The following is a 27,632-nucleotide window of genomic DNA, read 5'->3' as shown; positions in this document are numbered from 1 at the left end:
TTTTGCTCATTTTTTTAATGTATCACAATGAGCAGGAAACATACTTGATGAAATATTTTCAAAGGAGTATATTCAATTACCATCTACAATCAACTTAACTATGACAACAAAGTGTTTTGTGACAAAATCTTTTTTTTTAAGAGTTCCGTGTGGTTTCTGTTTTTGTCCGTCTCCATGTATTTTGGTACAGTTCGAGATCAGCATTGTTACAGTAACAAAAAAGCTAACAAGACTACATTATAGAAAAACACCAAGAACATCATTTTTGGTTTCACTTGCTCTAGTTTTTGTACATTGCAAAGGCTGTTCATATACCTCTTCACCTCATTTATGCTTTCTGTTTTATCCAGACTTGTCCCCACCCCCCGCCCCCGAATCAAACAAATGAAAAATAGTCAAAAACTTTGTGTTTCACAGTGGGCAGGATTTCCAGCGCCATCAATCCAACCAAATATCTCATGTTCTCCTTCTGTTTAAGAGAGTCCCAGACTGCCACCCTTTGTGCTGGCCTGCACAGGGGCCCTGCTGCACCTCAGTCATCACCTGCCTGCCTACCTGGCACGGTCTTGGTTGGAACCAGAGCCAGCAACATTCCACTTCTTCAGAACACTCTGCTCAATAATGCCATGCTTGTGTTTTCCGTTCTATCACTTGGCTTAAATTCCAGCATCAAGGGAGAGCTGTTAAAAACAAAATGACATCTCTGCAGTGTGAACGGAGGCTCAGGTAAGAGGCCAGTTCCATGGGAAAGAAGAGGCTGGAGGATTTTGCAGCCCAGGCATCAAATACTGGCTGGCACAGAGGCCTCATTCCCACCCCCACTTCCCAGCACTACTCTGGGTGCTGCTTAGTGCAGCTGCTCCTCCTTCCCTGCTGAGCTTCTGCAGAACCCAAGTGCCAACCCACACAACCCAAAATGGCAGGGTGGGAGGAGGCAGAGGATGGCTTGGAGGGGCTGCTTGGCTCAGGGAGCTCTATGAACTCCATGTTGGCTGTGGGAGCAGGAGAGAGGAGAGGGGCAGCAGGGGAGGCTGCTCTGCCCTTCTAGGACAGAGACGTCTCTCATCAGACTGGGAGAGTCTCCCCCCACACAGAGGAAGAGTTATCAGAAAATGCACTGAAACACTATTTGGAGTGGGAGGAGGAAGATTGCACCCTGTGTGATTAATCTACGGGAGTGGGGCAGGGGAAGGGGGAGGGAGGGAGGGAGAAGGGGAAATAAACAAAATGATTTCAAAGCAGACCACGCAAACCTGACAGGTAAAGCTAGTGTTTAACTGGCAACTTATACCACACAGAGAACCAAAACAAAACAAAAAACTTCTATTTGATACAGAGTAACATACAAGTTAAATGGCAAAAAATATATATATATATCTATATATTTTTCATAGAATTACAAACAAGATAAAATAATGGAAACAAAAACTGTACAACTTTAAAATTTAAAAAATGTTCATCTCAAGCAAGGGAAAAATACAAGGATCTTTGTAAAAAGGGAAAACAGCAACATTTTGTCCGCTTTTGACACCTTATGCTACAATTGGATACTGGCAGGAATATTCAATGGTACTCTTTTTAGTACGGTCTACTTAAAAAATTAAAAAAAGGAACTTGCATTGTGCATCAGTCTAGTCAGAAATATGTACACCAGTTCAAGGTTGAGTCTTCCATTAAGCTAAAGACAAAAAAGGCATGAAGAGTCCTGGCTTAGGGAGGGAAGGAGAGAGGAGGAGGAGGAGGAGGACGCTGCTGCTGTCCATTGGTCAGTCTGCCTGCCTGCCCACCCGCCCTTCCTCTCTGGGATGGAACACACCAGCCTCACCCAGGGGCTCTGGCAGCTTCCACAGTTTGCGGGCTGGGGAGAAGGGAGGAAGGGAAGAGAAGTCTGAAGGAGAAAGAAGTGCCCCTTCCCTCCCCCTCCCCCCATTCACAGTCTAGTTCCCTTTTGAAACACAAGGAAGATGGTCAGGAAGAGGAGGAGGCCTTTCACTATTGAGGGTGGGTGCAGGGAGGGAGAAGGGAATGTTGACCTTTGGCTAGGAAGTGACCATGCAAGGCCTGCTTGTCTCCAAACTCTACATTGTAGCAGCACAAAGTTTTCCTTTCAATGTCCGGACCAGAGAAGATGCCACCAGGAGCAGAGAGAGATTTGCACCAGGCCCCAAATGCTTTTTGTTGCCTGCCCCTCTGGGGCTCACACGACACTAGCAGCGACACCACCCTAACAACGCAGGAGCATCGTGTTGTTTGTTGCAATTGCAGGAAGGGTTGCTCCTCTGCTTGCAGAAGAAGCACAGAGAACAACCTACATGCATGTTTTTCTTTATGAGTTCCTTTATTTAAACTGATTCTTGTGGCGGTAATCAGAAACAAATCCTCAAGTCAAAAGAATCCTTTTTGCTCATTCTGCACCAGTGGTGAAAAGGGTTTGTCTTTGGATTTTATTTAAAGCATGAATTTTCTTTTCGAGGAAAGAAAAACAAAACAGAAAAACAAAACAAAACCCACCCACACATGCACGCGCGCACACACACGCACAAGCACACACACACATATATAACAAAAAGTCCTTGGAAAAAGGAAGAAGTGCACCCTAATTACCCAAAGAGAAACAAAGGCCTACAGTTCCAAAATGGAGCCTTTGAAGCATTTACAAAATGAGGAAAGGAAGCCAAAAGAAGAAGAAAAAGAAAAGAAGAAGACAGAGTTAAGTGCACAAGGGTAACAGACATGTATACACCTTAAAAAGTTTTGAACCCCCAACAAAAATATTCTGCAAGGGATCCTACTGACCCCCTTTGAAACCCTTTGAATTTTTTCTTTAGTTTTTATAAAATAATTCTGCAGCTGCCCTCTAAGAAATGAAGGCAGTGACCATAAGTGGAAGATTACAGGATGGAGAAGGGAGTCAAGGTACAAAGGGGGAGGGGAAGCTTCGGCGAGCGAATCGATGGGTTGTAATCTAGCTGGCTAGGAATGAACAAGACAACATCCAATGAGAAGCCGTCAGCTGGACCAATACAAAAGCTAAATGTACACAAAAGGGGTTTTTCTTTTAAATCTACCATACTGCTTCAGTTCATTTCCAATGCAACAATCTACTCAACACCAAAAATGGTCATATCTATCATAAATACAGAAAGTCAGTTGTTTTAAAACTTATTTTTAAGCTCCAAGTCCTTAACACTCTTTGCGTGTTGTTGGGTTTGTTTGTTTTTCTGAAAAGTGGGAGTGCTGAACTTTTCCCCTTGAAATTGGCTTCAGCAGAAAAGCTACCCTTAAAATCCCCAGAAAGCTAACACAGTTCACATTGTTTGTCTCTTGAAGACTTTCTGCCCATTTTTAAATTAACAAAAAAATTCCTTTTCTTGGAAAAAAAATCAAAACCAAAAAAGAAATTATATATATATATATTTATATAAAACAATGATTCTGAAAACCGAACAAAGTGTGAGCGATTGACCTGAGAATAAAAAGACGTTACATTTCTTTTTTTTTTCCTTTTAGCAAGCCATTGGTATTTGAATGCTAAGATAGCAAGAAATTTAAAACGGTAACAAGGTGGTCTGCTTTCCCATACAGTTATGCCGGCCTCTGCTGTGCTCTCAAAGGGGGGGGGGCTGGGGCTCCACAGACAGACAGAAAGACCCCGGAGAGGCAACCAGGGTGGGGTAGGGGGCTTGGGCCTTCCAGACCAACACAGCACAGCTGAAATGCAAAAAGAAAGCAATGGAAAATCTGCCGGCATCGGTATATGGGAAAACAACCCACACTTCTCTCTTCTTTTTTTCTTTTTCTTTTTTTTGGTTAGAAGCTTTGGAATTGCAGTTAGTCTATTTTTGAAATTGGTTTGTTAATTTTTTTTTAATTCATTTTTTTAAATTGTTCATCTTCAAAGCTTACAATCTAAAGGTGTCCATTTCTAGGCTAGTGAGACCACCGTCCTTGGGGCAGCTTGGCTCCTCAGGCCTCTCCGCCGGGCTAGCCGGTCCATTGGACTTTTGGCTAAGATCCGAGTCAGACTCCTCCAAATAGTCATCTGTTGGCATCGAGGGCTGAACCCCTGAGGTGCTGCATGAACTTGAGGTAACCGTTGAAGATGAGGAGAGAGGAGGAGGAGGAGGCTTCCCCAGAGGAGCCTGGGGGACCACTTGAGGCCAAGACTTTCTGGAGGTGTGGGGGGAAGCTGAGGACGGGGGGGAGGGGCTGTCATTTGAGTGAGCGGCAGACTGCGAGGTAGATGCGGTGCTAGGGTCGGGGAGGCAGGCGGAGTGAGGTAATAGACTGGGGTGCTCTTTGGCGTTTCTTGCTGCTCTTGGGATTGTTCGATGTTTGTGCGAGGCAGACTCGAGATGCTGCTGGAGGGCTTCATCCCCGCACACCGTGCTCTCACACGCCACACACTGGTACGAGCTGTTGCCCTTGCTGCTGCCGCCCGTGGGCACATGAAGCACCATCTCTTGCAGATTCACCACAGACTGGCCGAAGAAGCAGAGGGACTTCAGGTGGTCGGTGGCTGCCTCCTGGGTGCTGAAGCCTGCCTGGCACTTCTGGCAGACCAGCCTGTACTGCACCTTTGGAACGATGAAGGGGTCACAGAGGGAGTCCACGGCACTGTTGCTTTCCGTTTCAGGCTCTTCTTGGGGTTTGGGCAGGTGGGGGGACACCTCGCGGGGTGCATTCTTCTGCTCTTCTTGCTTGGGGGATTCTTTGGCAGGGTCTTTTTCTGGGGTAGCAGCCCCTGAGGGGACTGGGGTTTGGCTTCCTTTGGGCTGCTGCTGCTGCAGCTGCAGCAATTTCTGCTGCTGCTGTTGCGCTTGCCTCTGTTGTTGTTGTTGTTGTTGTTGCTGCTGCTGCTGTTGCTGCTGCTGTTGCTGCAACGCTTCTTGCAGGCTCTGTTGATATTGCTGGTACTGCTGCAACAGGGAACCAGGGGACAAGCCGAGCAGGGCTTGTGACAGTGCAGGGCTATAAGGGAACAGCCCCTCCATGCCATACATGGGCTGAAGGTACCCGCTCTGTAAGGCCCCTGGGATCTGAGGGGCATAGTAGGGAGAAAAACCAGGGACAAAGTAGGGGAGGAACTGGCTTGTCAGCAAAGCTGTGGGGTCCGAGTTCAGAGCTGCCTGCAGAGCCTGGAGCTGCGTGGGGTCCACAGAGTACTCCATGGCAGGCAGCGTGGCAGAGAGGGCAGCTGGGGCAGGCACCTCCACTTTGTCCTTCTTGGGTGCCAGCAGGGAATCCCCCTTCCCCCCCTTGGGTGCTTTGTCCTTCTCTTTTGTCTTCTCACTTTCTTTGTCCTTCCGAGGCGCTGGCTGAGGCTGCGGTGGCTGTGGAACCGTGGCCGCTGTGGCTTGTGCTGGGGTGGGGGAGCTCAGGGAGGCCGAAGGTTGTTTATTTGGTAATCCAGAGGTGGGAAGGCCAGGCGAGGGGATGCTTGTGCCGGGTAGACCCATCAGGTTGGGTTTTGGAGAAGTTAAAGCTAGAAAGAAAGGGATAGAAAGAAAGTAAAAGTTAGGTGGAAGACAGGTAGCTAGGCCTGTTCCTAAGCTGGACAATGGACCCAGAAAGGCAAAGGCCTTTATTTTGCCTCTGGTTGGAGAAAGAGAGGAGTTGTTGTTGTTGTTGGTGTTGGTGGTGGTGGTGGTACAGAAGAAAAGCTACTTCCCCCTTTGGAGAAGAGGGCTCAGATTATGCAGAAATCCCAAAGGAGGGCAGTTCAGTGAGCGCTGTGCCATGACACCAAGGGTGTGAACAGAGAGTACTGCTGTACCAAGCCCAGAGGCAGCAATGGGTCCCAGACTACTAGTATTCCTGGGATAGCTCAGTCGGTAGAGCATGAGACTATTAATCTCAGGGTCATGGGTTCGAGCCCCATGTTGGGCGAAATATTCCTACACTGCAGGGGGCTGCACTAGATGACCCTCATGGTCCCTTCCAACTCTGTAATTCTACGATTCTATTCATTAAATATAAAAAATGTAGAGTGAACATTATGAAGCAAAATTATGAGGCATCATCTCAAGCAATAGTTTTGTGAAACATGAACCTGCTCCTGTTTTTCAGTGATTTTAGCTAATGAGTGAAATCAGTATAGAGATATAGAGATATTCAGAGTCACACAAGCCCAACAGAAGACCAAAAATAAAATTTAAAAATGACCCAGGAAGTCCCTTCTGGAGGGACTTCCTGAATCATTCTGAAATCATTTTTTAGCCTTCTTTGGTACCTGTGTCACACTAGATTTTCTGTAGATTCAGGAAATGGAGAAGGACTGCCAGGTTCATTTGGAAGGGACTTTTTGGTTCATTTTGAAACTATGTTTTCATCTTCCCTAGTAGAGAAGTGATTCTTGTCCAGAGAAAATAACTGAAAAATCCAGCTGTGACTGGGCAATAGCATGGCCACCAAAGAGCAAAAAGGCAGAAATTCATGCTCTTTCTAACTCAGCTTTTTTTAAAAAATGCAGAAATGTTGCCTATTCTGCTTGTTTACATTAAAAAAATTACTGGGTTAATGCAAACACAAGTGCAAATAAAATCCATCTTAATATTGTGGTGAAGAAAGCATGGGTTACATTAGTAGCTGAGAGTTGCTATGTTAATTTTGCTAGAGCAGAGGCTGAGAGAGAGAAATAGATCTCAATCCTATGGTGTAGTTCAGGGTTAAACAGTTTTTGTGTGTGCTGGATTGGGATTATTTTTGGGGAGAATCCAGTTGTGGGGTAGGGTTGTAAAGTTCATTGTTCAACATGGGATGGGGGAAGGGGGGTAGGGGGATTATTGTGGGTGGATAGTTGCTGCTAATATAAATTAATGGCAGCTTCATTTCCAAGGCTCATGCCCCCTTTGTTAAAAAATAAAGAAAAAAGAAGCCATTTGAACATTGCTGCAATTACTAGAAGGTATAAATGAATAATAACAAATGCTCCTAGAATGCACTGGTTGCTTTTAAATAATTTAATATTGACTCTATCTAAACATGCCACTGTAAACCCTCAGCCAATTTTGACCACCTCTCCCCTCCGCCATCTGAAATATCACACTTAGTTTTGCACTGAATGTTGTACTGCAACCTAACCCACAGAAAGTGGGGAACCTCTAGCCTGCGGGCTAATGTTGGCCAGCTAAGTCTCCCCACTTGGCCTGCAAGGATGCTTTGGGTAATGATAATCAGTGCTCACCTGCCCAACACTTGATGCCATACATGCTATCAGGTATGAAGCAGGTACGGGCAGAGATTCGAAGGTACAACTGGGAGATTAAAGTGAGCTCCCAATTTTCCTTTGCTGGAGAAAAGTACACTCTCATGATCCATCAGCTGATCTGCAGTGGGAGCATGTCATGCTTCAGAAGGGGGAAATGGCTTCCACCATGTGTGTGAGGGATCTCCAATTTAGCAGCAAATTTTCTCCCTCCCAGCACTGCTCTTTGAACCTCATATTTCTGGATATTCAAAGAGCAATGTGTGGCTGTTTGTAAAAGAGTTTTCAAATAGCCAGTGCTGAAATAAAAAACAGTGTCACCTGATGTCATTGTGATGTCAGGTGATGGACAGGTGGGCAGCTCCATCCACCTGTCAAATTTAATGCACGGAGAAATAAGAATCTGGCTCACCGGCTAGGAGAGGATTCCCTGCCCCAAACTACAAGAATATAACTGGTTTATCGCTCAATAAACTGGAGTTCTTTGCATAGTTTAGTACTGGCAATAGGGTCTTGTACTTTTAACAGCTGTGTGGTAGGCAGAAATTCAACAGATCAAGCCTTTTCTAGTAAGGAAGCAAATTATGGAAGAAGCCTCATCTGCTGATTTTCTGTTACTCATACCTATTTACTTGTGGGGTGGTGGTGGTTCACCTGCAAAAGAGGACACAAATTTGTATATGACACTTAAGTATAGGCAAATCGTATGCAAAGTTATATCCTGTTTTGTGAGTAGGTCAAAAGGACAAGTCCACACACAATGTATAAATAAGTTGTGATGTTTTCCTCTTGCTCATTGTGGGTACAAGGGAGTGCGGAGAAGGAACGGGGAGAGCTGCTGGAGGGCTCTTAGGGAAGGATGGAATATGTCCCATGACAATGTCTGGTTTTGAACTATTGCCTTTTCCAGCTATGTTCTGGGAAAGCTGATGATGGGAGGGGTGGGCCCATTAGAACACCTTTTCTGGGCAAGTTAGGGGAAGAAGGAAGAGAGCACCTGCAGCAGCCATGACTAGAAGCAGAAGTACCTATCCTGCTACAAATTGCCAAATGCCAACTGTCCAGAGCTATCCAGACCTCTTCAAAAGGCTCTCTCGGTTTAAGGGGCCCCATGTGCAAAACTAGGGGAAGGGCCATTGCTCATTGGCAAAGCAGAGGGTCCCACAGGCAGTTCCTGTTAAAGAATGTAAGGAAAGCCTGCTGGATCAGGCCAAAGACCATCTATTTCTATTATCCTTATAAAAGCAGATAAAGACATTACAATGACAGACCATATAAAACTGTTCCAAATTGAAGAGAGCAATATAAATTCAGTAAATGAGGTGGGTCCCACAGAACAAAATACTTTTAACTAGGGTGAAAAAGGTACATCTTCACCTTATGGCAAAAGCTGTGCAATGAAGATGCTCCTCTGCAGGGGACAGAGGCCCACCATTTAGGAGTTGTCCAAAGTTAGAGCCTAAACAGTGGGATGAAGAAGGTAGAATAATAGTGGTGGAGGTCAATGTGGAAGGGAAGAGTTGGATAATTGTGGAAATATATGCCCCAAATGAACAGAAATGAATCTTCTATATTTATTTTTTAAAAACCAGAGGAAAGTCTATTTGAATTATATGATGGAAAAATAATAATAATGGGGGACCTGAATGGGTTCACATCTCAGGAATATGATAGGGCAAATCGAGAAACAAGATCCAAGGAAGGGAAACTGTCAAATTCCGTTTTTGATATGATAAAAAACATGGACCTAATAGACTTATGGAGATTTAAACATCCAACAGAACACGAATAAAAATTTCATTCAAGTTCTCAAAATTCATCAAGTAGAATAGATATACAGTGGTACCTTGGGTTACAGACACTTCAGGTTACAGATGCTTCAGGTTACAGACTCCACTAACCCAAAAATAGTACCTCAGATTAAGAACTTTGCTTCAGGATGAGAACAGAAATCGCATGGTGGTGGTGCAGCAGCAGCGGGAGGCCCCATTAGCTAAATTGGTACCTTAGGTTAAGAACAGTTACAGGTTAAGAACGGACCTCCAGAAAGAATTATGTTCTTAACCCGAGGTACCACTGTAGTGTGGGTCTCCAAAGATTTGGGGATGAGGGTGAAAAAGGTGGAGATACACCCAAGAATGATCTCAGACCACAATTTGATATCAGTAAAGATATTAAGGGAGAAACAAAATGGTTACAGATGGAGAATAAATGAGGAATTATTAAACAATTCAGAAATTGTAACCAAAGGGGAAAAGATTCTAAAAGAATATTTTGAATTCAATCTTAATAAAGGGGTAGATGCGAATGTGATGTGGGATGCAGGTAAGGCGGTCATGAGGGGATACATGATCCAACAAAATGCACATCAAAAAGAAATAAGAGAGGCAAAGATCCAAGAGGTATTAAAGGAACTAACAAAAAAAAGAAAGAGCTTAGTAAAAAACCAGGTAAGAAAGAGCTATTACAAAGAATTAAAATATTAGCACAACACTCTATGCTAATTAATTACAGAAAGGAAAATTAAAGTGATAAAACAAAAAAGATTTGAATTGGCAAATAAACCAGGGAAGTTATTAGCTTGGCAATTGAAGAAAGAAAAAGAAAAAAGGATAATCAATGGTCTGCTAAAAAAATGGAACCCCCACAACCAATCAAAAAGAGATGACACGGATTTGTTAAATTCTACGTAGATCTTTATAAGAAAGAACAAGAAAGCTCAGAACTGATTGAGAAGCATTTGGAAGAATGTAAACTGGACAAAATATCAGAAGAAAATGCAAAGATTTTAAATACTCCAATATCAATGATGGAAATGCAAAGGGTACTAAGCCAAATTAAGACAGGAAAATCCCCAGGGCCAGATGGTCTGTCAGCAGGATATAAGAAATTTCAAGAGGAGCTAACGCTTCCACTCAAAGATATTATGAATAAGGTACTGGAGACAAGAAGGATACCAGAGTCCTGAAAAGAAGCATATATAACTCTGATACCAAAATATGATGAAGACCTAATGGAACCTAAAGATTATAGACCGATATAATTATTAAATAACGATTACCAACATTTTACGTTGATATTGGTAAATAGATTTAAAATGACTCTAAGAAATTTGATACATGAAGCCCAGAAGGGTTTTCTTCATGGTAGACAAATGAAAGAAAATGTTAGGAACATTATAAATGTTTTGGAATACTGAAAAGTCCATAATGAAAAGCAGGCTTTCAATAACGTCTCCTGGCTATTTATGACAAAGTTACAGGAAAAGATGGGATTTGGCAAAACCTTTCTAAAGGGTATAAAATCAATCTATAAAGACTAAACAGCAAATATTATAGTAAATAATATTTCAGAAAAATGTAAGATACACAAAGGGACGAGGAAGGGCTGCCCATTGTCTCCGCTCCTATTCATATTAATATTAGAAGTTTTGGCATAAAATATAAGGAAAAACGATAGAATACTTGGAATAAAAGTGGGACAGCAAAACTATAAATTAAAAGTATTTGTGGATGACTTAGTATTAACTTTACAACATCCGAGTGAGTGCATACCAGAAGTGATAGATGAGAGAGACAGATTTGGAAAACTAGCTGGTTTCAAATTAAATAAAGGAAAAACCAAGATGATGGTTAAAAATATGGACAATCAAGCAAAAAGCGATACAGAAATCATGTATGGGTGAAAAGTAGAGAAAAAAAATTAATATTTGGGGATCTGGTTAACAATGAACAACTATAATATTTATCAAGATAACTATGTAAGGGTTTGGAAATAAATAAAGAGAAATTTGGAAATATGGAAAAGAATGAAAATATTGTTACTGGCAGGATTTTGGCTATTAAAATGAATGTCCTTTCAAAAATGCTACTCTTATTTCAAAATATCCCAATAATTAACAACCCTAGATGCTTCAAAGAGTGGCAGAAAAATATATCAAGGTTTATCTGGCAGGGAAGAAAGCCCAGAATAAAACACAAAGTCATGATTGATATGAACGGAAGAGGAGGCTTCGCTCTACCAGACTTCCAAATCTACTTTGAGGCATCATGTTTATGGTGGATAAAAGATTGGATATTGTTGGAAAACATCAGAGGTTTAAATTTGGAAGGACATGGTATACAATTTGGGTGGGATGCCTGCCTATGGCATGGGAAGGCTAAAATTTATAAAAATCATGTGATCAGAAAAATATATATACAGAGTATGGGAAAAGTACAGAAATCTATTAGAAAAGAAAACACCAATATGGATATCCCTGACTGAAGCCACTGCAAGAAAAGAACAAATATGGACAAACAATGGTTAACATATAAAGAAATCTTAGATCTTTCTGGACAGGAACCAAGGTTGAAAAATCCCGAGGACTTAAATTTTTTTACTAACAGATAGGTTACAGAAACATCAGATAAACAAACTGTTTAAGATCGATAAAAACACTGGATTTGCAGAACGAAAATCCCCAATTCACAAGGGATTTATTAGATATGAAAGTGAAAGTATTATAGAAAAATGTACAAACTGCTGCTAGAGTAGGATACAAAAGAGGAATTTGTGAAATCAAGTATGATTAAGCAGGCATAGGATGTGGGTTATAACATTGATTATGAGCTGTGGGAGAATTTATAGACAGTAAATACGAATTTTATGGCATGTTACGCATTAAAGGAAAATATGATGAAAATGACCCACAAATGGTATTTAACACCTGCCAAACTAGCGGAAATGTTTAAAAAAGAAAACGGTAAATGTTGGAAATGCAATGAAGTAGAGGGATTCTTTTTCTACATGTGGTAGTCCTGTAGAGTAATCAAGGAATTCTGGGAAGTAATTTACAATGAATTAAAAAAGATATTGTAAAGAACCTTCCCAAAAAAGCTCGAGACATTCTTTTTGGGAATGGTAACAAGAGAAGTCCCTAAAAACAACAACAACAACAAAAATATTATATGCCACCACTGTGGCCAGAATCTTATTGGCACAAAAGTAGAAAATGGGTACGGTACCCACCAGGGAAGAGTGGTGGTTTACAATGCCTGAATATGCTGAATTGGCCGGCATAACAAGTAAGGTAAAAGAAAAGGAGGATAAAGAATATAAGGACCAGTATAAACAAATAACTAACTTAGCAGGTCTTGAGTAAATCCAGCAGAATAGGAGTTAATAGAATTTAACAGAGGAAGAAATTCGAAGATTAAAAATTTGGAATACGTGACTTAATAGAAAATAAAGAAACCAGGGAAAGGGTGGAAGGGGAGTCACCAGATATTTAGTTGTATGTAGGGATTGATATGAAAGCTGTACAAATTGGGGGAGTGGAGGAAAGAGGATGTGGAATGTCTTTTTTGTCTCCGTATTAAAAATGCAAACTACACACACACACACACACACACACACTTAGGGTGTGTGTGTGGGGGGGGGGGCATCCAGCAATTCTAAGGGACTGCCAAGAAAGCTCCCATCCTCAGGAAGGTTGGTTGGTAGGGTAGTGTTCATTGATAACTTTCTCCTCCTCCTGTATTAATGTGTCTAATCCTCTTTTTAAAGCCATCCAAGTTGGTGGTGATCTCAGCTAATATGTCTGGGAAAGGCCTCTATGTCTGCTTTTGACATAGCAGCCAGAGATAAAAGCAGGGGACTAGATGGACCAATGGCCTGAGTGCACAAAGCAGCTTTATATGCAGTCCAGCACACCAGGAAGCTGAATTCCAGCACAGCCTTCCCTCTGGCATGCTAGCTTTGCAGGAAGAGAATTCAACGTTGAGGTGCTTTCACAAAACAACCCCCTTTGTCTGCCTTCTGATGGGAGAGTCCCAGGCAGACCCTGAAAGTCTGAATTGCCCCTGTAGTGCAAAAAGTGGCACTTCAGTGCTAAGTGGTAGAATTAATTGCAACTACAGAGCATCAGTTCTGCAAGGATCTGCGCTAGTCACCTGTAGGTTACAAAGCCCAATTCAAGGTGTCCAAGTTAATTTATAAAGCTCTAAATGAATTGAGACTTCAATGCTAGAAGGAGCATCTGTCCTTATACCAGCCTGCAAGGGAGGCCCTGTTGGCAGTCCTGTTGCTAAGCAGCCCATGATTCAGTGAATCGTGGTAGGACTTCTCTGCAGTGGCACCCTGGCTATGGAGTCCCCTTCCCCCTGAGGCCCTATCTGGTTCATCAGCACCAGCTGAAGATGTACTTCTTCATCCAGGCCTTGGGGGTGGTTCAGTATGGACCAGCTGAAACTGCATTATGCCCATCTGCTGTATGATATTGCTGGGATTTCAATTTTGTATTATATTTCATACTTTTAACGCTGAGGCATTCTATTTGTAAACCACACTGGGAGCAAATGTGATGTAAAGTAGTTTAGAAAATGAACAAACAAATTCAGGTTGCAGAAAAGCTGGTTGTGAGAAATCATGATGATTAACATCCCACTGTGGTAAGAGAAGCGCCCACTAAACAGGAGAGGCCAAACAGGGGCCTTGGAAATGCCTGCATGAGAGCCAACAAATGAGCAATGGTCAAGGTGCTCAAGGCATGGAGGCCAGTTCTTGCTCTGCAGGAGGGACATGAAGGGTTGTCACAGGAAGGCCGTGTGCCTTTTTTTTCTGCTAACTGGAAGCTCTAGCCCTTTTTTCTCCCCTCTGTAGTTACTGCATGAGGAGCGGCCTCCAGACGATTAAATGACATTTTGAACTTAATCAAATTGGTGTTGTGAATTATATTTATTGCTGTTGGATCTAACTATAAACTTCATTGTTAATGCTTACGTTACGTTGTCAGAGTTCTGGGCTACCAGCAGGGTCCAAGAGCAGAATAAGAATAAAAACAAAAACAAAATAGAGTTGGCTTTGGGACTTGGAGGGAGGAAGGAGCCTATATTGCTTCCTCGACCCCTGATGACAGTGGTGACTGGTTCTCAAGCAACCAAGAACCATCCACCTGAAACAGGAACCTTGCCACTGCATGCTGAGCACTTGTGCACGAGGTCAGTCAGAAAGTGGATCTGAGGAAGGCCATTTTTGCTAGTAGCAACCCAGAAATTCCTTCAGGGACCCTGTGAGGCTCACAGTGCATCAAAATCCCTCCTCCCCAGGACATGTACCAAAGAAGTGGTGGGGGGAATGCAGTGGAAACTCACCTGTGTTTGAGGGAGTGAAGCCAGGCAAGGATGGGCTGTTGAGGCCCGGCAAGAGGACAGGAGGGATGCCCTGAAGTGCTGCTGGGTAGGTGGAAGGAAGGTTCAAAGCCTGCAGAGGGGGGCTGTCAAACATGCCTTGCTGCTGAGCAGCCAGGCCGAGAACTTCATTGGCCTTCTTGATCCGGTCCAGCTCCTGCTGCGCCATCAACTGACGGACAGTCGCTGGGTCAAAGTACTCCTTCTCTTTGTCCAGCTGGCTTCCGATGGTGTCCTTCACTTTGGAAATGTGCTGCTGAGAGAAGATATGGTCACGTACAGACAAGCGGGCACTGTACTTGACACCACACAAAGTGCACTCTGTTTTGGGTCCCTCATAACTTGCTTGGTTAATGCCAAAATGCTTGGCCATACTGAGCTTGGCCTTCTTCTCCTTGGCCCGAGCATTCTGGAACCAGACCTGAACAACTCTCTTTGGCAGCCCAATATCATTGCCCAGGACCTCACATTCCAGCATGGTTGGAGTCCTGTAGTCATTAAAGCAGGACTTTAGGACCTTCAGCTGGAGGTTCGTCATTTGTGTCCGGAAGCGCTTCTGTCCTGGCCGATCCCCGCTATCTCCAGACTTGCCCGCTGAGCCACTTGTGCCAGGGCTGGGTGAGCAAGGGTCTGCCAGGCTGGAGGTCTCACTGTAGTCCACAGTACCTTCATTGTCATACTCTTTGCTGTAGTAACTGGGAGCTGGGCTGACAAGGCCAGAAGACAGTCTGTCTTCATACTCTGACATTGCGATCATGGCAGCCTTGGTCAGGCCCTCACCTGGCCCTGAGGTGCATTTGGCTTCAGTGGTGATCCCCGTGGCACTGTCATTGTCTGCATTGCCTTCATCCCCCGTGGTGGTGTCTGTGATGGCTGTGTTGACAGAGGAACAGTCATCGTTGTCCAGCTTGGTGTGGTCAAAGCTCAGATTGACAGAGGACATAGAGGGGCTCTCAAAGTCCTCTATCCCTTCTACTTTAATGGAGGAGGGGCTCAGCAGAGTTCGAGGAGAGAGCTCCAGAGACTTGCTCACTGGGGAGAGCGGAATGCCCTGGCTATCGCTGCTGGTGAGGGGCAGGTGAGCAAAGCTTGCTCCATCAAAGAGGTCTCCCTTCATCTGGAGCCCTCCATCACAATCTAAAAGCATGGCTGACAAGGTCAAGTTGTACCCTGCCCGCTTGGCTTCATGCCAGTGCCGCGATCGGATGTGTGCTTCCAGGGCTGTTTTGGCTTTGAAGAGGGCCCGGCAAAAAGGGCACCGCCTGTGGGCCTGGGCAGGCCCCACTGCCCGGAACTGCCCCTTCCGCTCCCGGGCCCGAGTGTTCTGGAACCAAACCTGCACCACACGTTTTTTCAAGCCTACCTCGTGAGCAATGTGGTCGAGCATCTTTCTGGTAGGGTTGGAATCAAGTAAGTATTTCTGGTAGAGAATTTCCAGCTGTTCTGGGGTGATGGTTGTTCGGAGACGCTTGTCCCTCTGGGGCTCCTCCCCGCCAGTGCTGCTGTCATTCTCGCCAGGACTTGCACTGGCTTTCTCCTCCAACTTTCTCTTCAGTGTGCTCATGGTGGATGTTGGTGTGGAGGGTGAAGTGGCTGAGCTCATGGGCAGCTGGGGGAGCGTCCCAGACAGCAGCTGACTGGCCAGGAGGGGGTTGCTGGGGTCAAAGAGCATGAAAGGCATATCCAAAGTCCTGTCCAGAAACTGGGGGTGGATAAACTGGTTCTGGGCACTCAAGAAGTGGAGCTGCTGATGCTCTTGCCAATGCTCAAAGGAGGGAAATGCCAGTTTGCACTGGTCACATTGGTAGGGGATGAGCTGAGGAGGTATGTTGGCCAGCTGTTGAGGGGTGGATGTGTGAAGGGGCTTGAGGTGTAGGTGAGAGAGTTGTGAGGGGCTAGGACTGGACTGTGGCAGCACAGACTGTGGAGGAGGCTGGACTGATTGCTGTGGGGTGGGTGGGGAGGCCTTTGGGTGTGCTGAACTGGCCTTTGGCTCGCCTGGGTCCTGCTGCTGCTGCTGCACCTCCTGCTTTGGTTGCATTTGCTTCTCTGGAGTTTGGTTTTGCTGCGTACTTGGAGGTTCAGGTTGCTTTGGTTTTTCGTCTGTAGCTTCTGCTTTAGAACTATAGATGGAGAAGTCATCGTCTGCTTCAGCAGTGAGCTGTGGTAGGAAAGCTGAGGAAGAGCAGGCTGTGTTTGCAGAAGACGTGGGGGTGCTGTAGGCCTGGGAAGGCATTGGGGTGCTGCAGGAGGAACTGGTTGGGGTCAGCAGCTCTGCTGCATCCATGGAATCCTCGTTCTGACTGTCATCCTGCCCGTCTTCATCCTCATCCTTGTAGCACAGCTTTTTCTGATGTTTGATCAGGTCAAAGATGCGCTGGAAGACAAGGCTGCACTTCTTGCACTGGTAATTCAAGTTGCTTGTCCGGATGTACCTGTCATTTGTCAGCTCCCGTCGCTCTCCATCCTTCCCTTCCCCCTGATTCTCATAGTTTTTCCTGGCCTTCTGGCGAGCATTCTGAAACCATACCACTATCACACGGGTTGGAAGGTTGAGCAAATTCGAGAGCTGCTCGAATTCATCATCCTTGGGGTAAGCATTGGCATCAAAGAAATCCTGCAGCACTCGGAGTTGGTAGTCAGTAAAGCGAGTCCTGGAAGACCTCTTGCTTCCCCAGTATTCATGCTTTTGAGGCTCTGGAGAGGGTGGTCGAGAATCTACCTTCAGGTCCTCCAGGCTGGTAATTGGAGGATTGCTGAAGTTGTATGGGGAGTCCTTGTTGCGCTGGCGCTCTTTGAAGAGTGTGTTCCGAAACCAGTGCTTGATCACCTTCTGTGGCAGTCCAGACTTGTCTGCCATCTCCTTGATCTGCTCCTCGCTTGGGGAATTGTTGATATCAAAATATTGCCTCAAGACCCGGAGCTGGTCATCTGTGATCCGCGTGCGTGGCCTCTTGTTCTGCTGCTGCTGCTGCAGAAGGCCTGGGTTGAGCTGGTGTTGGTACAGCTGGGCCAGGTCTGCAGGCAAAGCATCCACGGGGCCAAGCTGCGGCGGCAACTGGGCAGGCAAGGTTTGCAAAGGCATGGTCTGCATCATCAGGGGAGAGAAGATGGGCAGCTCCATAGGCATGGAAAGTTGAGTGAGGGGCAGCGATGGTTGGGCTGGTGTAATGGTGGGAGATGTAATGGATGGAGCCGAAGCAGGAATGGTAGGTGTAGAAGGCTGCTGTGGAGGTGGAGCAGGCAGAGGAGGAGGAAGAGGTGGAGGGGGCGGTGGCGGCGGGGGAGGGGGCGGCTCTGGAGTTTGAGGCCGCAGTGGGTACAGCTTGTCGTAGTGTTCACGGTACTGCTTGGCAAACTTTTCCAGCTGCTTGAAGGGGAAGTAATGCTGGTGGACATGTTCTTGGTGGCTCTTCAGGATGAGGACGTTGGAGAAGAATTTCCCACATGACTCACATTCCAACTTTTCCAAGTTGTCACCCTGCTCTGTCTTCCCAGCTTTCTTCTGCACCTTCTGCTTGTTCTCATTGTATTGAATGACCAACTCAAAACCAAAGTTTTCCAGCAAGGCTTTTGTGGCATTCCCACGTGCATCTGATGCGATACGAGGAGGAAACATAGAAGGTTCTGCAGGGCCCGATCCTGTCCCTGCCGACTCTGGCTTGTCTTTGGACTTCAGGGTGTCAGGCAGGAGGTCTTTAGAGATAGAGGTGCCATCCCCCTTTTCAAAGCTCTCCTGTTCCCTTTGGACTTCCTTTTCCTTCCCAAAAGTCTTGCTCTTCTTCTCTGAGTGTTGGCTCTGCTGGAGGAGAACACAATGAGGCGGCTGTGACAGCTGACCTTGAGGCAGCTGCTGCTGTGGTGGCTGCTGCAGGAGTGGTGGGTGGCCTGGCTGGGGGAGCTGCACCTTCAAGTCATCCAGAAGGCTAGGTCCAGTCCCAGTCAGTGTCAGCGTGCCGCTGGTCACAGGCAAGCTCACTTCGGGGTTCAGCTGGAACTCGGCACTGGGAATGTAGAAGGGAAAGAGAAGGTGCTGCTGCTGCTGGAGCTGGAGGAGGGTCTCTGTGGTCATTGGGAAGTGGGGCAGGAGAGCAGGGTTGAAGAGCTGTGACTGGATGAGAGCAGCTTGTTGCTGGAGCTCTTGCTGGAGCTGTGCCTGTACTTGCGCCTGTGCCTGCGCCAAGGTATGCGCTTGATGCTGCTGCTGCTGCTGTTGCTGCTGTTGCTGCCGCGAAGCAATCATGTCAGCCAGTTTCTTACGGTTCACCTCTTTGGGCTCAGAGGGGCTTGCAGCAGTTGCCAGGGTGGAGCTGGTACTGATGGGGTTGCTGAGAGAAGGGATCCCAGTGCTCTCGCAAGAGACCTGGCTGAGCAGGCTAGAGACGGGAGCTGTGCTGGCAGTGCTTGTGTTTGTCATGGCAAAGGAGGTGGTGGTGGTTGTGCTGATGGGGCTGGGTGTGGAAGAGCCCAGAGAGACGCTGCTGCTGCTGCCACCACTGCCACCAGCAGCTCCATTGCTGTTGCTGCTGCCACTGCTACCCCCTGCAGCCTCCAGTTTGGCAGCTCGTGCCTTGGTCTGATGTAGGACGGACCGCATGTGGATCTCTAAGGTGGAGCTCTGGCTATAGGCCACGCTGCAAGTGCTGCACTTGAAGGGCTTGTTGTCGGGGCTGCTGGTGGGCTCCGGCTGGCCAGAGGTGGACTCTTGGAGGGCTCGTTTCAGCTTGTGCAGGTGAGAGACTGAATTGTAGTGGACCAAAAGGATGTTTTTCTGTGTGAAGGATTCTTTGCAAACTGTGCACTTGTATGGGCGGGATGGGTCCAGGAACTTCTCCATGGTGAAGTTTGGGCCCTTTCGGAAGGGGAGAGCTCGTTTTGGTTCTGAGCCAGAGTCTTCCTGTACAGACCCAGAGTCACTTCCTGTGGGACTTTGCTTGTCCTCTAGGTCACTCTCCTCCTCTTTGTCTTCCTCTACTATGACAGTATGGTCTTCAGCCAGCGAAGGGTCACCCATGGCCAGGAGGTCCCCGTTGACCAGAAGCCCACCGTACAGTTGCTGGATGTCAGCTTCACTCAGTTCCAGGTGACTTGTCTCCAGGTGCTTCTTGAGGGCTTGAAAAGTGCGGAAGCTGCGTTGGCAAAGGCAACACATAGTAGCTGCCCGGATGACATGGTACTGGGAGTGCAGCTGGAGCTTCTCGATTGTTTTGAAGGCCAGGCTGCATTGGTTGCAGCGGTATTTGTAAACGTGACGGTCAGAGACAGGCAACTGGGGCCGCTTAGTGTGGACCTCATTGAAATGCGCTTGCAGGGCAGTGGAGCTTTTGAACACCTGGCTGCAGCCCTTCTTCCAGCACAGAAATCCAGCATCATCCCTGGCAGAGGCCTGGTCAGGCGGAGCAGGCTTTGGTTCTGCCCCACGCTCCCCTGTGTTCTCAGAAGGCAGCAGCAGGCCTTTGCCTAAGTCCTCTGAAGTCTCTGTGGAGAAAGAAACAAAGAGGAGACCATGAGAGCCCTTGTCAGCCATAGACACATCCTCTGGGCTATTTAAGGAGTCAACAGCTATATGCTATTCATCTGGACATGTTGGGACCTCTCACCAGACTCTTCTCAGATGGATCAAGGGTGAGCACCCCAACCTTCTCCCTTTCTCACCAGAAGAACAAGATGCTCTCCTTCACACTATCCTCCGTCTTGGCTCTGCCTTCACATGAACCTCTCTCTTCCCACTCAAAGCTCAGGCCTCACCCACTTCTGCTGCCTTTATGCACACACTATGAATGTGTGGTGCTTCTTCAACAGCGTTTTATAATGCATGGCACCAAACTGGCAGAATGTAACACCTAGTGATATGTCAACCATACTGCAATTAAGACTGCTGGGAAAGGGCATGAGGGAGAAGGAGAGCAAGAAGGGCATTCCAGGTCATTTTTCATTGTGTGTGGGAAAACACAAATATGTTCCCGGTTAGATGATGGAGATCTGAATGCACTAAAAGCTCCCCTCCCAACATACACCCAGAGGCAACCTGTGCTAATCTTTCATAATATGGTGTTCTGTACAAGGCCAAAATTTGGTGCTCCCAAATGGAACCTCGATTTTGCACCCCCTAGGCTTGATGCCCTGTGCAGGGGAACCACCTGCACCACCCTAAATATGGCACTGATACACCCTTGGTCATGCACCAGACTCACAGAGTTCCGCCTACCTTTGGCTCAAGCACCAGAAACTCAATTTGGGCCTGTAGACCACAGAAAGACTCGCCTCTGCTGCCAAACAGGCTAAGTATCATCACCCACTCAGAGTCCCAAACAGAAGGTGCAGAAGAGCTCAAACATGCCAAGAGTCACTTCTAGACTCTGGAGCATCTGAAAACCCTGAGGAAAAAGTGCCTCCAACTGAGCAATTAAAGTCGGTACTGACCAGGCTGCTTGGTTGACTCATCCGTGCTGGTGTTCCCATCTCGATCTGGTGTTGCAGCTGGAAGAAACATACTGCTAGGCATCATAACCTCTGGGGTTGTCACCTGTAGATACCCAAAAGAGAAGAAGACAGGCAAAAATGTCTTTAAAACTTTTAATATGTTGTCAGTCTTGAGCCCCTACACAGACTGGCGTTTAAATCAGCCCAAAACGTTCCCACTGTTACATTTTGGACATAATTAGGGGCACATTTTCAAAGAATAGTATTATTAATATTTTCCTTTATGCTCAGCTTAGTCTTTGATCATTGATAATGTTTTGTCATAGCTGTGAAAGTTCTTACGCAACTGATTAGGTAGGTATGTTGAAAGGCCCATCTTAAGTGGCTAAAAAAGTAAGGAAGCTCTTAATTAAACCACATATTGGAAACCTCACTGCAGTTTTGAACCAGGAAGGGCTGTAGTAGCACTATTTTCAAAATGGCTTAATACAAAAAAAGGAGGAGCTAGAAAAGGAAAGAGAGATGTGTCAAGGGAGGCAGGAGAAGGATAAATGGAAGGGACAGCAGATTGTCTTTGGCAGGCAAAGAAGAAGCTTCAGTCTCCCTTTCTGCACACCAACAGAAAAAGCAGCAACAGCACAGCCCTCCTCTTCACTTGGGCTCAAAGAACAAGCAAGATCTCTTGATAGCAAAGGCCGGAAGGTCAGCATTGAGGAAAACACACAGCCATCCACGTTTGTTATGGCTGAAAAGAATACAATGAACTGAATAGGCACCCATAAATGATGATAAAAAAGGGTCTACGTTAGGAGCAAATGTAGGTCCCTACACAGGCATGCAAAGATCATCATGTACTCTTGAAAATATTGGCTGTCGCATGCTGATGATGAAGTGGAGTTCAAAGATGGGATGGCCACAATGGTTGCCTTCTGATGATGCACCTCTGCAGAAGGGAAGCTGTGCTAATTTCTAGCAGCAGCCATCTCCGGTTGTTTGGCGAACAGTAGTGCCTTTGCTGGGCCTCAGCCGACAGCATCAGTGGCACACATACAAGACGGCGCTGAAAAGCAAACGTTACCAGAATGGACAGCAGCCATTTTGCTCACTCAAACAAGAGTTCTGTAGGCTGCAGTGGTGATGGGAATAAACAGATCCAGAGTTAGAAATCATTATATATGGGCTTGGAAAATAAAATAATAGGCACCATTATGCCATTAAATAAATCTATGCTGCAACCATATTTAAAGTCACTATGTAAAGTTCTCCCCTGTCCAATTACATTTAGTATTTATTTCATTTAGCAAAATTTTTATATTGCTTAATAAAAAACAATCTCCAAGTGGTTTACATAAACGTGTAACGAAGTCAATAAAAATAGTAATTAAACCAACTTTAAAAGTAGAAGATAACAAAATAAAATATAGGTAAAACCTTAGAACCTTTTAAAAAAACCCAAAACAAAACAAAACAAATGAACATAATTAAATTATATGTCTTTGTAGACTTGCTTAAAGGTTGTTGTTTTTTAACCAGTACAATCAAAGCACCCGGCTCATATTAATATTGTAGGCTGACTCCAATAGATGATGATGATGGTGACAATTCAGTATATTTATAGCTTGCCTTTCTTACAGGATACCAATTATAAAATAAAATACATAATAATATCATGGCTCGGAGAAGCAGAGTCTCTTTAAGGAAAGGCTGCTAAAACGTTCAACTTTTTCGTTTTTTGGGGGGAAGATGATTAATCACAAGTGGCATGATACAGGTAATGAATGATAGGGTGGGGAACCTCCCCCACCCGCCAAAAAATTCTAGAAATCTGGGTCATACTCTCAAGTTGATTGGCAATAGGTCCAAAACTGACACCAATGAAGTATTTCTTCAAAGAACACCTACTGAGCTGAAGGAATTCACAGCCTCACGATGTAGCAATGTTTCCTTCTTTGATGGCTTTTTAAAAAGCATTAAATGAATTCATGAGCGGGATGTGTCTGTATGTCTGTCCATGGTGGTGGTTGAGAGGCAGCAGCAAACTAAAGGGTGGCAGTGAACAAGGGATGGCTGCTGCCTACTCCCGAGGGTGCTTCGAGTTCCTACAGGCAACTAGCTGGAAAAAGAATTATGGGAAGATGGCCAGTGTCCTGAACCCTTACAGGTGAGCAGAAACAAAGCTGATGTATGAAATTATTTAATATAAGGTATAAAGACAATTTAAAAACAGACAATATGTATTTATTTGTTTTCAAAGTAGAAACATACATATTGTCTCTTTTCATCTTTTGACCTTCTATTAAATCATTTCATACATCAGATTAGTTTTTCCTCATCTGTAAAGTGTCTTTGTTTTTCTATCATTCCAACTTTTTTCATCTTTGACCTGAATGCAGAAGTCCATTCTTGTCTTACTTTATGAAAAATGAGTACAAAAACTATTGGGAACAGGAAACTCCTTGCTTGCTTGAGCACAAAATAAAAGACGGACACAAAGCTGATCCAGTGGAAAACTTTCCCCCCTTTTTGTGAAAAAGCAAGTGCTCTGCTTTACAAAGACTGGCTGGTGCCTCAGGGCTCTGACTTGGGCTACACAAGCTACATAGAGACACCCCACTTTTCATTCTCCTCCTGCTACACAACAAGGCAGCTACTCTCCTAGAATTTTTACTTTTTGTAGAAAGGAAACAGCTCTAATCCTTCTCTTCAGTGTTTGTTTGGTTTTTTTGTCTCAAGTACAATTGCCCTAAAGCCCAATATGCTCTCCCTCAAACTGCTTTCTGTATATTCCTGTTGTAACTGTTCTGCCTATTTGGCTTTGACAACCACTGAAGGGCACTACTAGTATCCACTGACTAGTAAAAGGTAAAGGTAAAGGTACCCCTGCCCGTACGGGCCAGTCTTGCCAGACTCTGGGGTTGTGCGCCCATCTCACTTAAGAGCCAGGGGCCAGCGCTGTCCGCAGACACTTCCGGGTCACGTGGCCAGCGTGACATCGCTGCTCTGGCCAGAGCCAGAGCCAGAGCCAGAGCCGCACATGGAAATGCCGTTTACCTTCCCGCTGGTAAGCGGTCCCTATTTATCTACTTGCACCCGGGGGTGCTTTCGAACTGCTAGGTTGGCAGGCGCTGGGACCGAGCAGCGGGAGCGCACCCCGCCACAGGGATTCGAACCGCCGACCTTTCGATCGGCAAGCCCTAGGCACTGAGGCTTTAACCCACAGCGCCACCTGCGTCCCCACTGACTAGTAATACCCATGCAAATTCACATAAGTAAATGCCCAATGAGGAGGAGGAGGCCTGGAGTCAGTGGACCTGGGAAGCTGCACAGAGGGCTTTTTCCAGGGATCCTGGCTACACACCATGTAGAGGCCATGCAGGAATGAACAAATCCTGTCTCTGGAGGGAGATGAACCAGGAGGCACAACAAGTCCCCTCCAGCTTTCCTGTCTATTTTCAAGGCTGTACCATCCCCTATGGAGAGATGGGGCTCAGAGTAGCCCCGAGGGTAGGATTTGAGAGATGAAGGAAGTGGGAAGAGGAAAGACAGCAGGAAGGAACAACAAGTGCCACTCTTAGCACTATCAACAGGACAGGCACTTTCTCTTCCTCTACAGATATTATGAAAATAATTCAAAAGAAAGTGTGGGGGAAAGGCCCAGCGGAGTAGAAAAAGAATAATGTTATCTAACCTAAGTTGCATATTATTACAGCAAATCATGGTCTTTCCCCACAAAACTAGGACGGTAGCCACCCCCACTACCAGACTCAGTACGATGGATCAGTAATTGTTTTCATACACTTTAATTAGAAAAACTGAGATGGCTACGAATAATAATGGAAAGAGAGGCTTTTGCACTTGAAAGGTTGAAGTCAATCAAGTGTGAATGACGGCAAAACCAAAAAGAGAGGGAGGGGGAAAGAGAGAGGGAGAGAGAAAGAGAGAGAGAGACACCAATTCATCAAGCGTCTGTTGTCTTGCCGCGTCTTTAATCATAATTCCTGATTGGGATTCAAGAAGGCAGTAAGCAGCGATTCTTTGTCTGCCTTCACCTTCCGTCAATTAACTCTCCCTGAAATATAATCATCAACCTCACGTGCTCCTCTGCATTTCAATCTGCTGCTGCAAGCCAACCAGTTCTTCCTTCCTTCCCACCTTAGGTGTGCTTAACTCATTCCCTTTCTCTGGTGGCATACTGCCCACCCCCCAAGCATTTAAAGGCAGGAGGCTGAGATGGGGAGGGATGCCCCAAGGACCAAAGGGCCCTGTTAAGAAGTGACTTGAGCAACACCCCAGGTGTCATTTCAGCTCCCTCAAGGACATGCTCCTCAGCAAGCAGTAGTCATGAGTGGAGAGCTACAGATCCTTTTAACAAGGAACACCAGTTCTACTCAGAAGAGGTGACCAAAGCTGGCTTAACCTTGTTTTGCTCACCAATGGCATCAAGGGATTTATGCCTGGAGGGAGCCAAGTTGGTGGAAAGCAAACCAGTGTGCAGCCCCTTCCTTGTTGCTTCCAAATGGCATGCAAGAGCCTTAATTTCTGCCCGTGGCCCACTTTTGCACTACAGATTGCAGCATTGTGGCATGTCCACCTGCCCCTTCTACTTGACAATGCCCTGTAGTTTAAGCTACCAGTGTGGGTCTGAGCATTGGAAGATCCCAAATGTCAGCTGGTACCCAGCCCAGGTGTTCCCCTATGCCTTCTCCGAAAAGAGATACCACCCTAGGTAGTGAGAGGAATGAAGAAAGAGAGGAATGAAGCCCATTCCTCTACTATCTTCTTGTATCAGACCCCATTGTCAGTTCAGGCACTCCCTGCCCCCTACAACGGCTGGAATCTAATTGGTCCAAAATGAAACCTCCAGCAAGAGTCTGACTGAGAAGACACATTAACATCTCCTCTGTCCGTGCAATGGGGGAGGGGGGAGTTGTACAAGACGAGGTTCCAGAGCCAGACAAAGGAGGCAATTTCCATTACAAAGAATGAGAGGGAGAGCGGGCAGGAGTGTGTGTGCTGGAGAGAAAAGCTTCATTAGGCTCAGAGAGGCAAAGCGATGGCACTATACCAAGGTCACTTCTAATTTAGACCATCTAATTGGCAAACATGGCTCCAAATGGCTATCATCTCACAGGGCTCAGAATTAATGAAGGCCGATTATTTTCATTACCTTCATCCGAGATGGGGAATGAGACGGGGGGGGGGGGGTGAGATGAGGGAGAAAAGAGGATGACCGAATGACAGTGGAAGGGAGAGAGAGACACACAATGGGGAGAGGAGAAGATGCAAGTAGGGAGAGAAACAGCACCAGAATGCAACTGGGGAGGAAAGACAGATGAATGATGGAAGGCAAGAAAGAAAAAGAGCTTTTTTACTGCCTTCAGCCCCTCTGATGATTCTGCCAAATCAACATAGTCCTGCGAAAAGTGAATCAGCCACAAGACTAAAAGCTGGGGGATAAGTCAGTGCTGAGCATAGAGAAGGCAACACACCATCCCCAATCAGAACTGCAGTAGCAACCTTTGGTCTTCACAACCTCACCCCAACCCCAATCGCTGGTCAGCTGGTGTACAACACCCCTCTCATAATTGCCCTTGCCCCACAGACAGTAGTGCAGCACAACAGGCCTCTGACGAAATGGGGAGAGGGCTCCCCTGCTATTGTTGACAGGGAAAGAGGGGGGCACTGTGGAATACCCAGATACACGGCACACCATGGTATCAGCAAGTAGCTGTTGCTATGGCAACAGTCATATTAAACATGGCAGGTTCCTGAAAGGCACATGATTAAGTAAGATTAACAGAAGCCTCTCCCAGCCCCAGTGCAAAGGCCAGAGAGGGGCCCTCACAAGAGCTCTGAAGGGACCCTGCCTTTCTAGGAGCAGCATCCTCTTGCCAATCTCTTGGGCAGACTGATGTCAGGAAAAACTCAAGACGACAAGTAGCTGGGGCAAAGATCAGAATGCGCTTTCAAGCAATCATGAGTGACATTCTGGGAGAGCCCTGGAAGCAAAGAGACTCTTTCATGCCGAGGCCGGGTCAGCAGCAGCAGCAGCAGCTTATGGGATTGGGAGGAGAGCTCTTCTGCTGCCTAGGTAAGGTCCCCCTCAACTGTTTATAATAGTGCCATCAGTGGGCATGGCACCTAACAGTCACAAACGCAAAGGGACAGGTTTAGAACGTGAATTTCAAAAAGAGGGAATATGGAGGAATTTGGGGACAGAGTGGATGAAGACACACAGAGACAGTCACATGTACTACTTGGGATTCCCTGTAGTGGTGTATGCACTGTAAGGACTTAAGCCAAACAAGGGAAGGAAAGCCCTGGAGAGCTCGAAAGATAAAGCCAAGACACTTGTGCTGGATATGGTACTCTGCTGCTGGATTTTGAATAGAGATGAAAGAACTGGTGAGGAAAGGGAAGGCAAAGTCAAGGCAAAGGGCAATCAGAGCAGAATCAGCAAAAGGGAATTAACAGGAAGAGGCAAGTTTGTGCAATAGAAAAACTTTCAACAAAAAATGTGTAGGCCATTTAGACAAGACAAAAGAAAGCACCTCTTCAGTTAATACATAATTAGCATGTGGAATTTCCTGCCACAAGATGTGGTAACAGGTGGACACTAAGCTTGGATAGTTTTAAAAAGTGATAAATGTCAGCAGAATGGAATCCCTATGTTCAGAGGCAGTCTACCTCTGAATACCAGATCTGGAGAAAAGCTCCATGCCCTTCTTGGAGGTTCCAGAGGCATCTGGGTGGTCAGTGTCAGAAAGTGGGCTTGGTAATAAAGGACCCCAGTCCTATCCATCAAAGCAGTTCTTCTGGCCTCAGTCCTGTGG

The 27,632-nt window shown here is 45.9% G+C and overlaps 1 protein-coding gene across 15 annotated transcripts in view; it reads right to left on the bottom strand.

The window, feature by feature from the left end:
• The window catches only part of ZFHX3 (zinc finger homeobox 3), a 340,568-nt gene continuing 312,936 nt past the window's right edge, over positions 1-27,632 (bottom strand). For all 15 annotated transcript variants that reach the window (XM_079989142.1, XM_079989141.1, XM_079989138.1 and 12 more), the window contains 3 exons: positions 20,800-20,902; positions 14,341-19,854; positions 1-5,485 (listed from right to left, as the gene is read on the bottom strand). In XM_079989142.1, the coding sequence (XP_079845268.1) occupies positions 3,903-5,485; positions 14,341-19,854; positions 20,800-20,902 (7,200 nt within the window). In that variant the 3' untranslated portion in view covers positions 1-3,902. The remainder of the gene's footprint in view (positions 5,486-14,340; positions 19,855-20,799; positions 20,903-27,632) is intronic.

This window comes from Podarcis cretensis (genome assembly GCF_951804945.1).
Source record: "Podarcis cretensis genome assembly, chromosome: 8".
Classification (NCBI taxonomy): Eukaryota; Metazoa; Chordata; class Lepidosauria; order Squamata; family Lacertidae; genus Podarcis; species Podarcis cretensis.
This window is presented reverse-complemented; position numbering and strand designations above follow the sequence as displayed.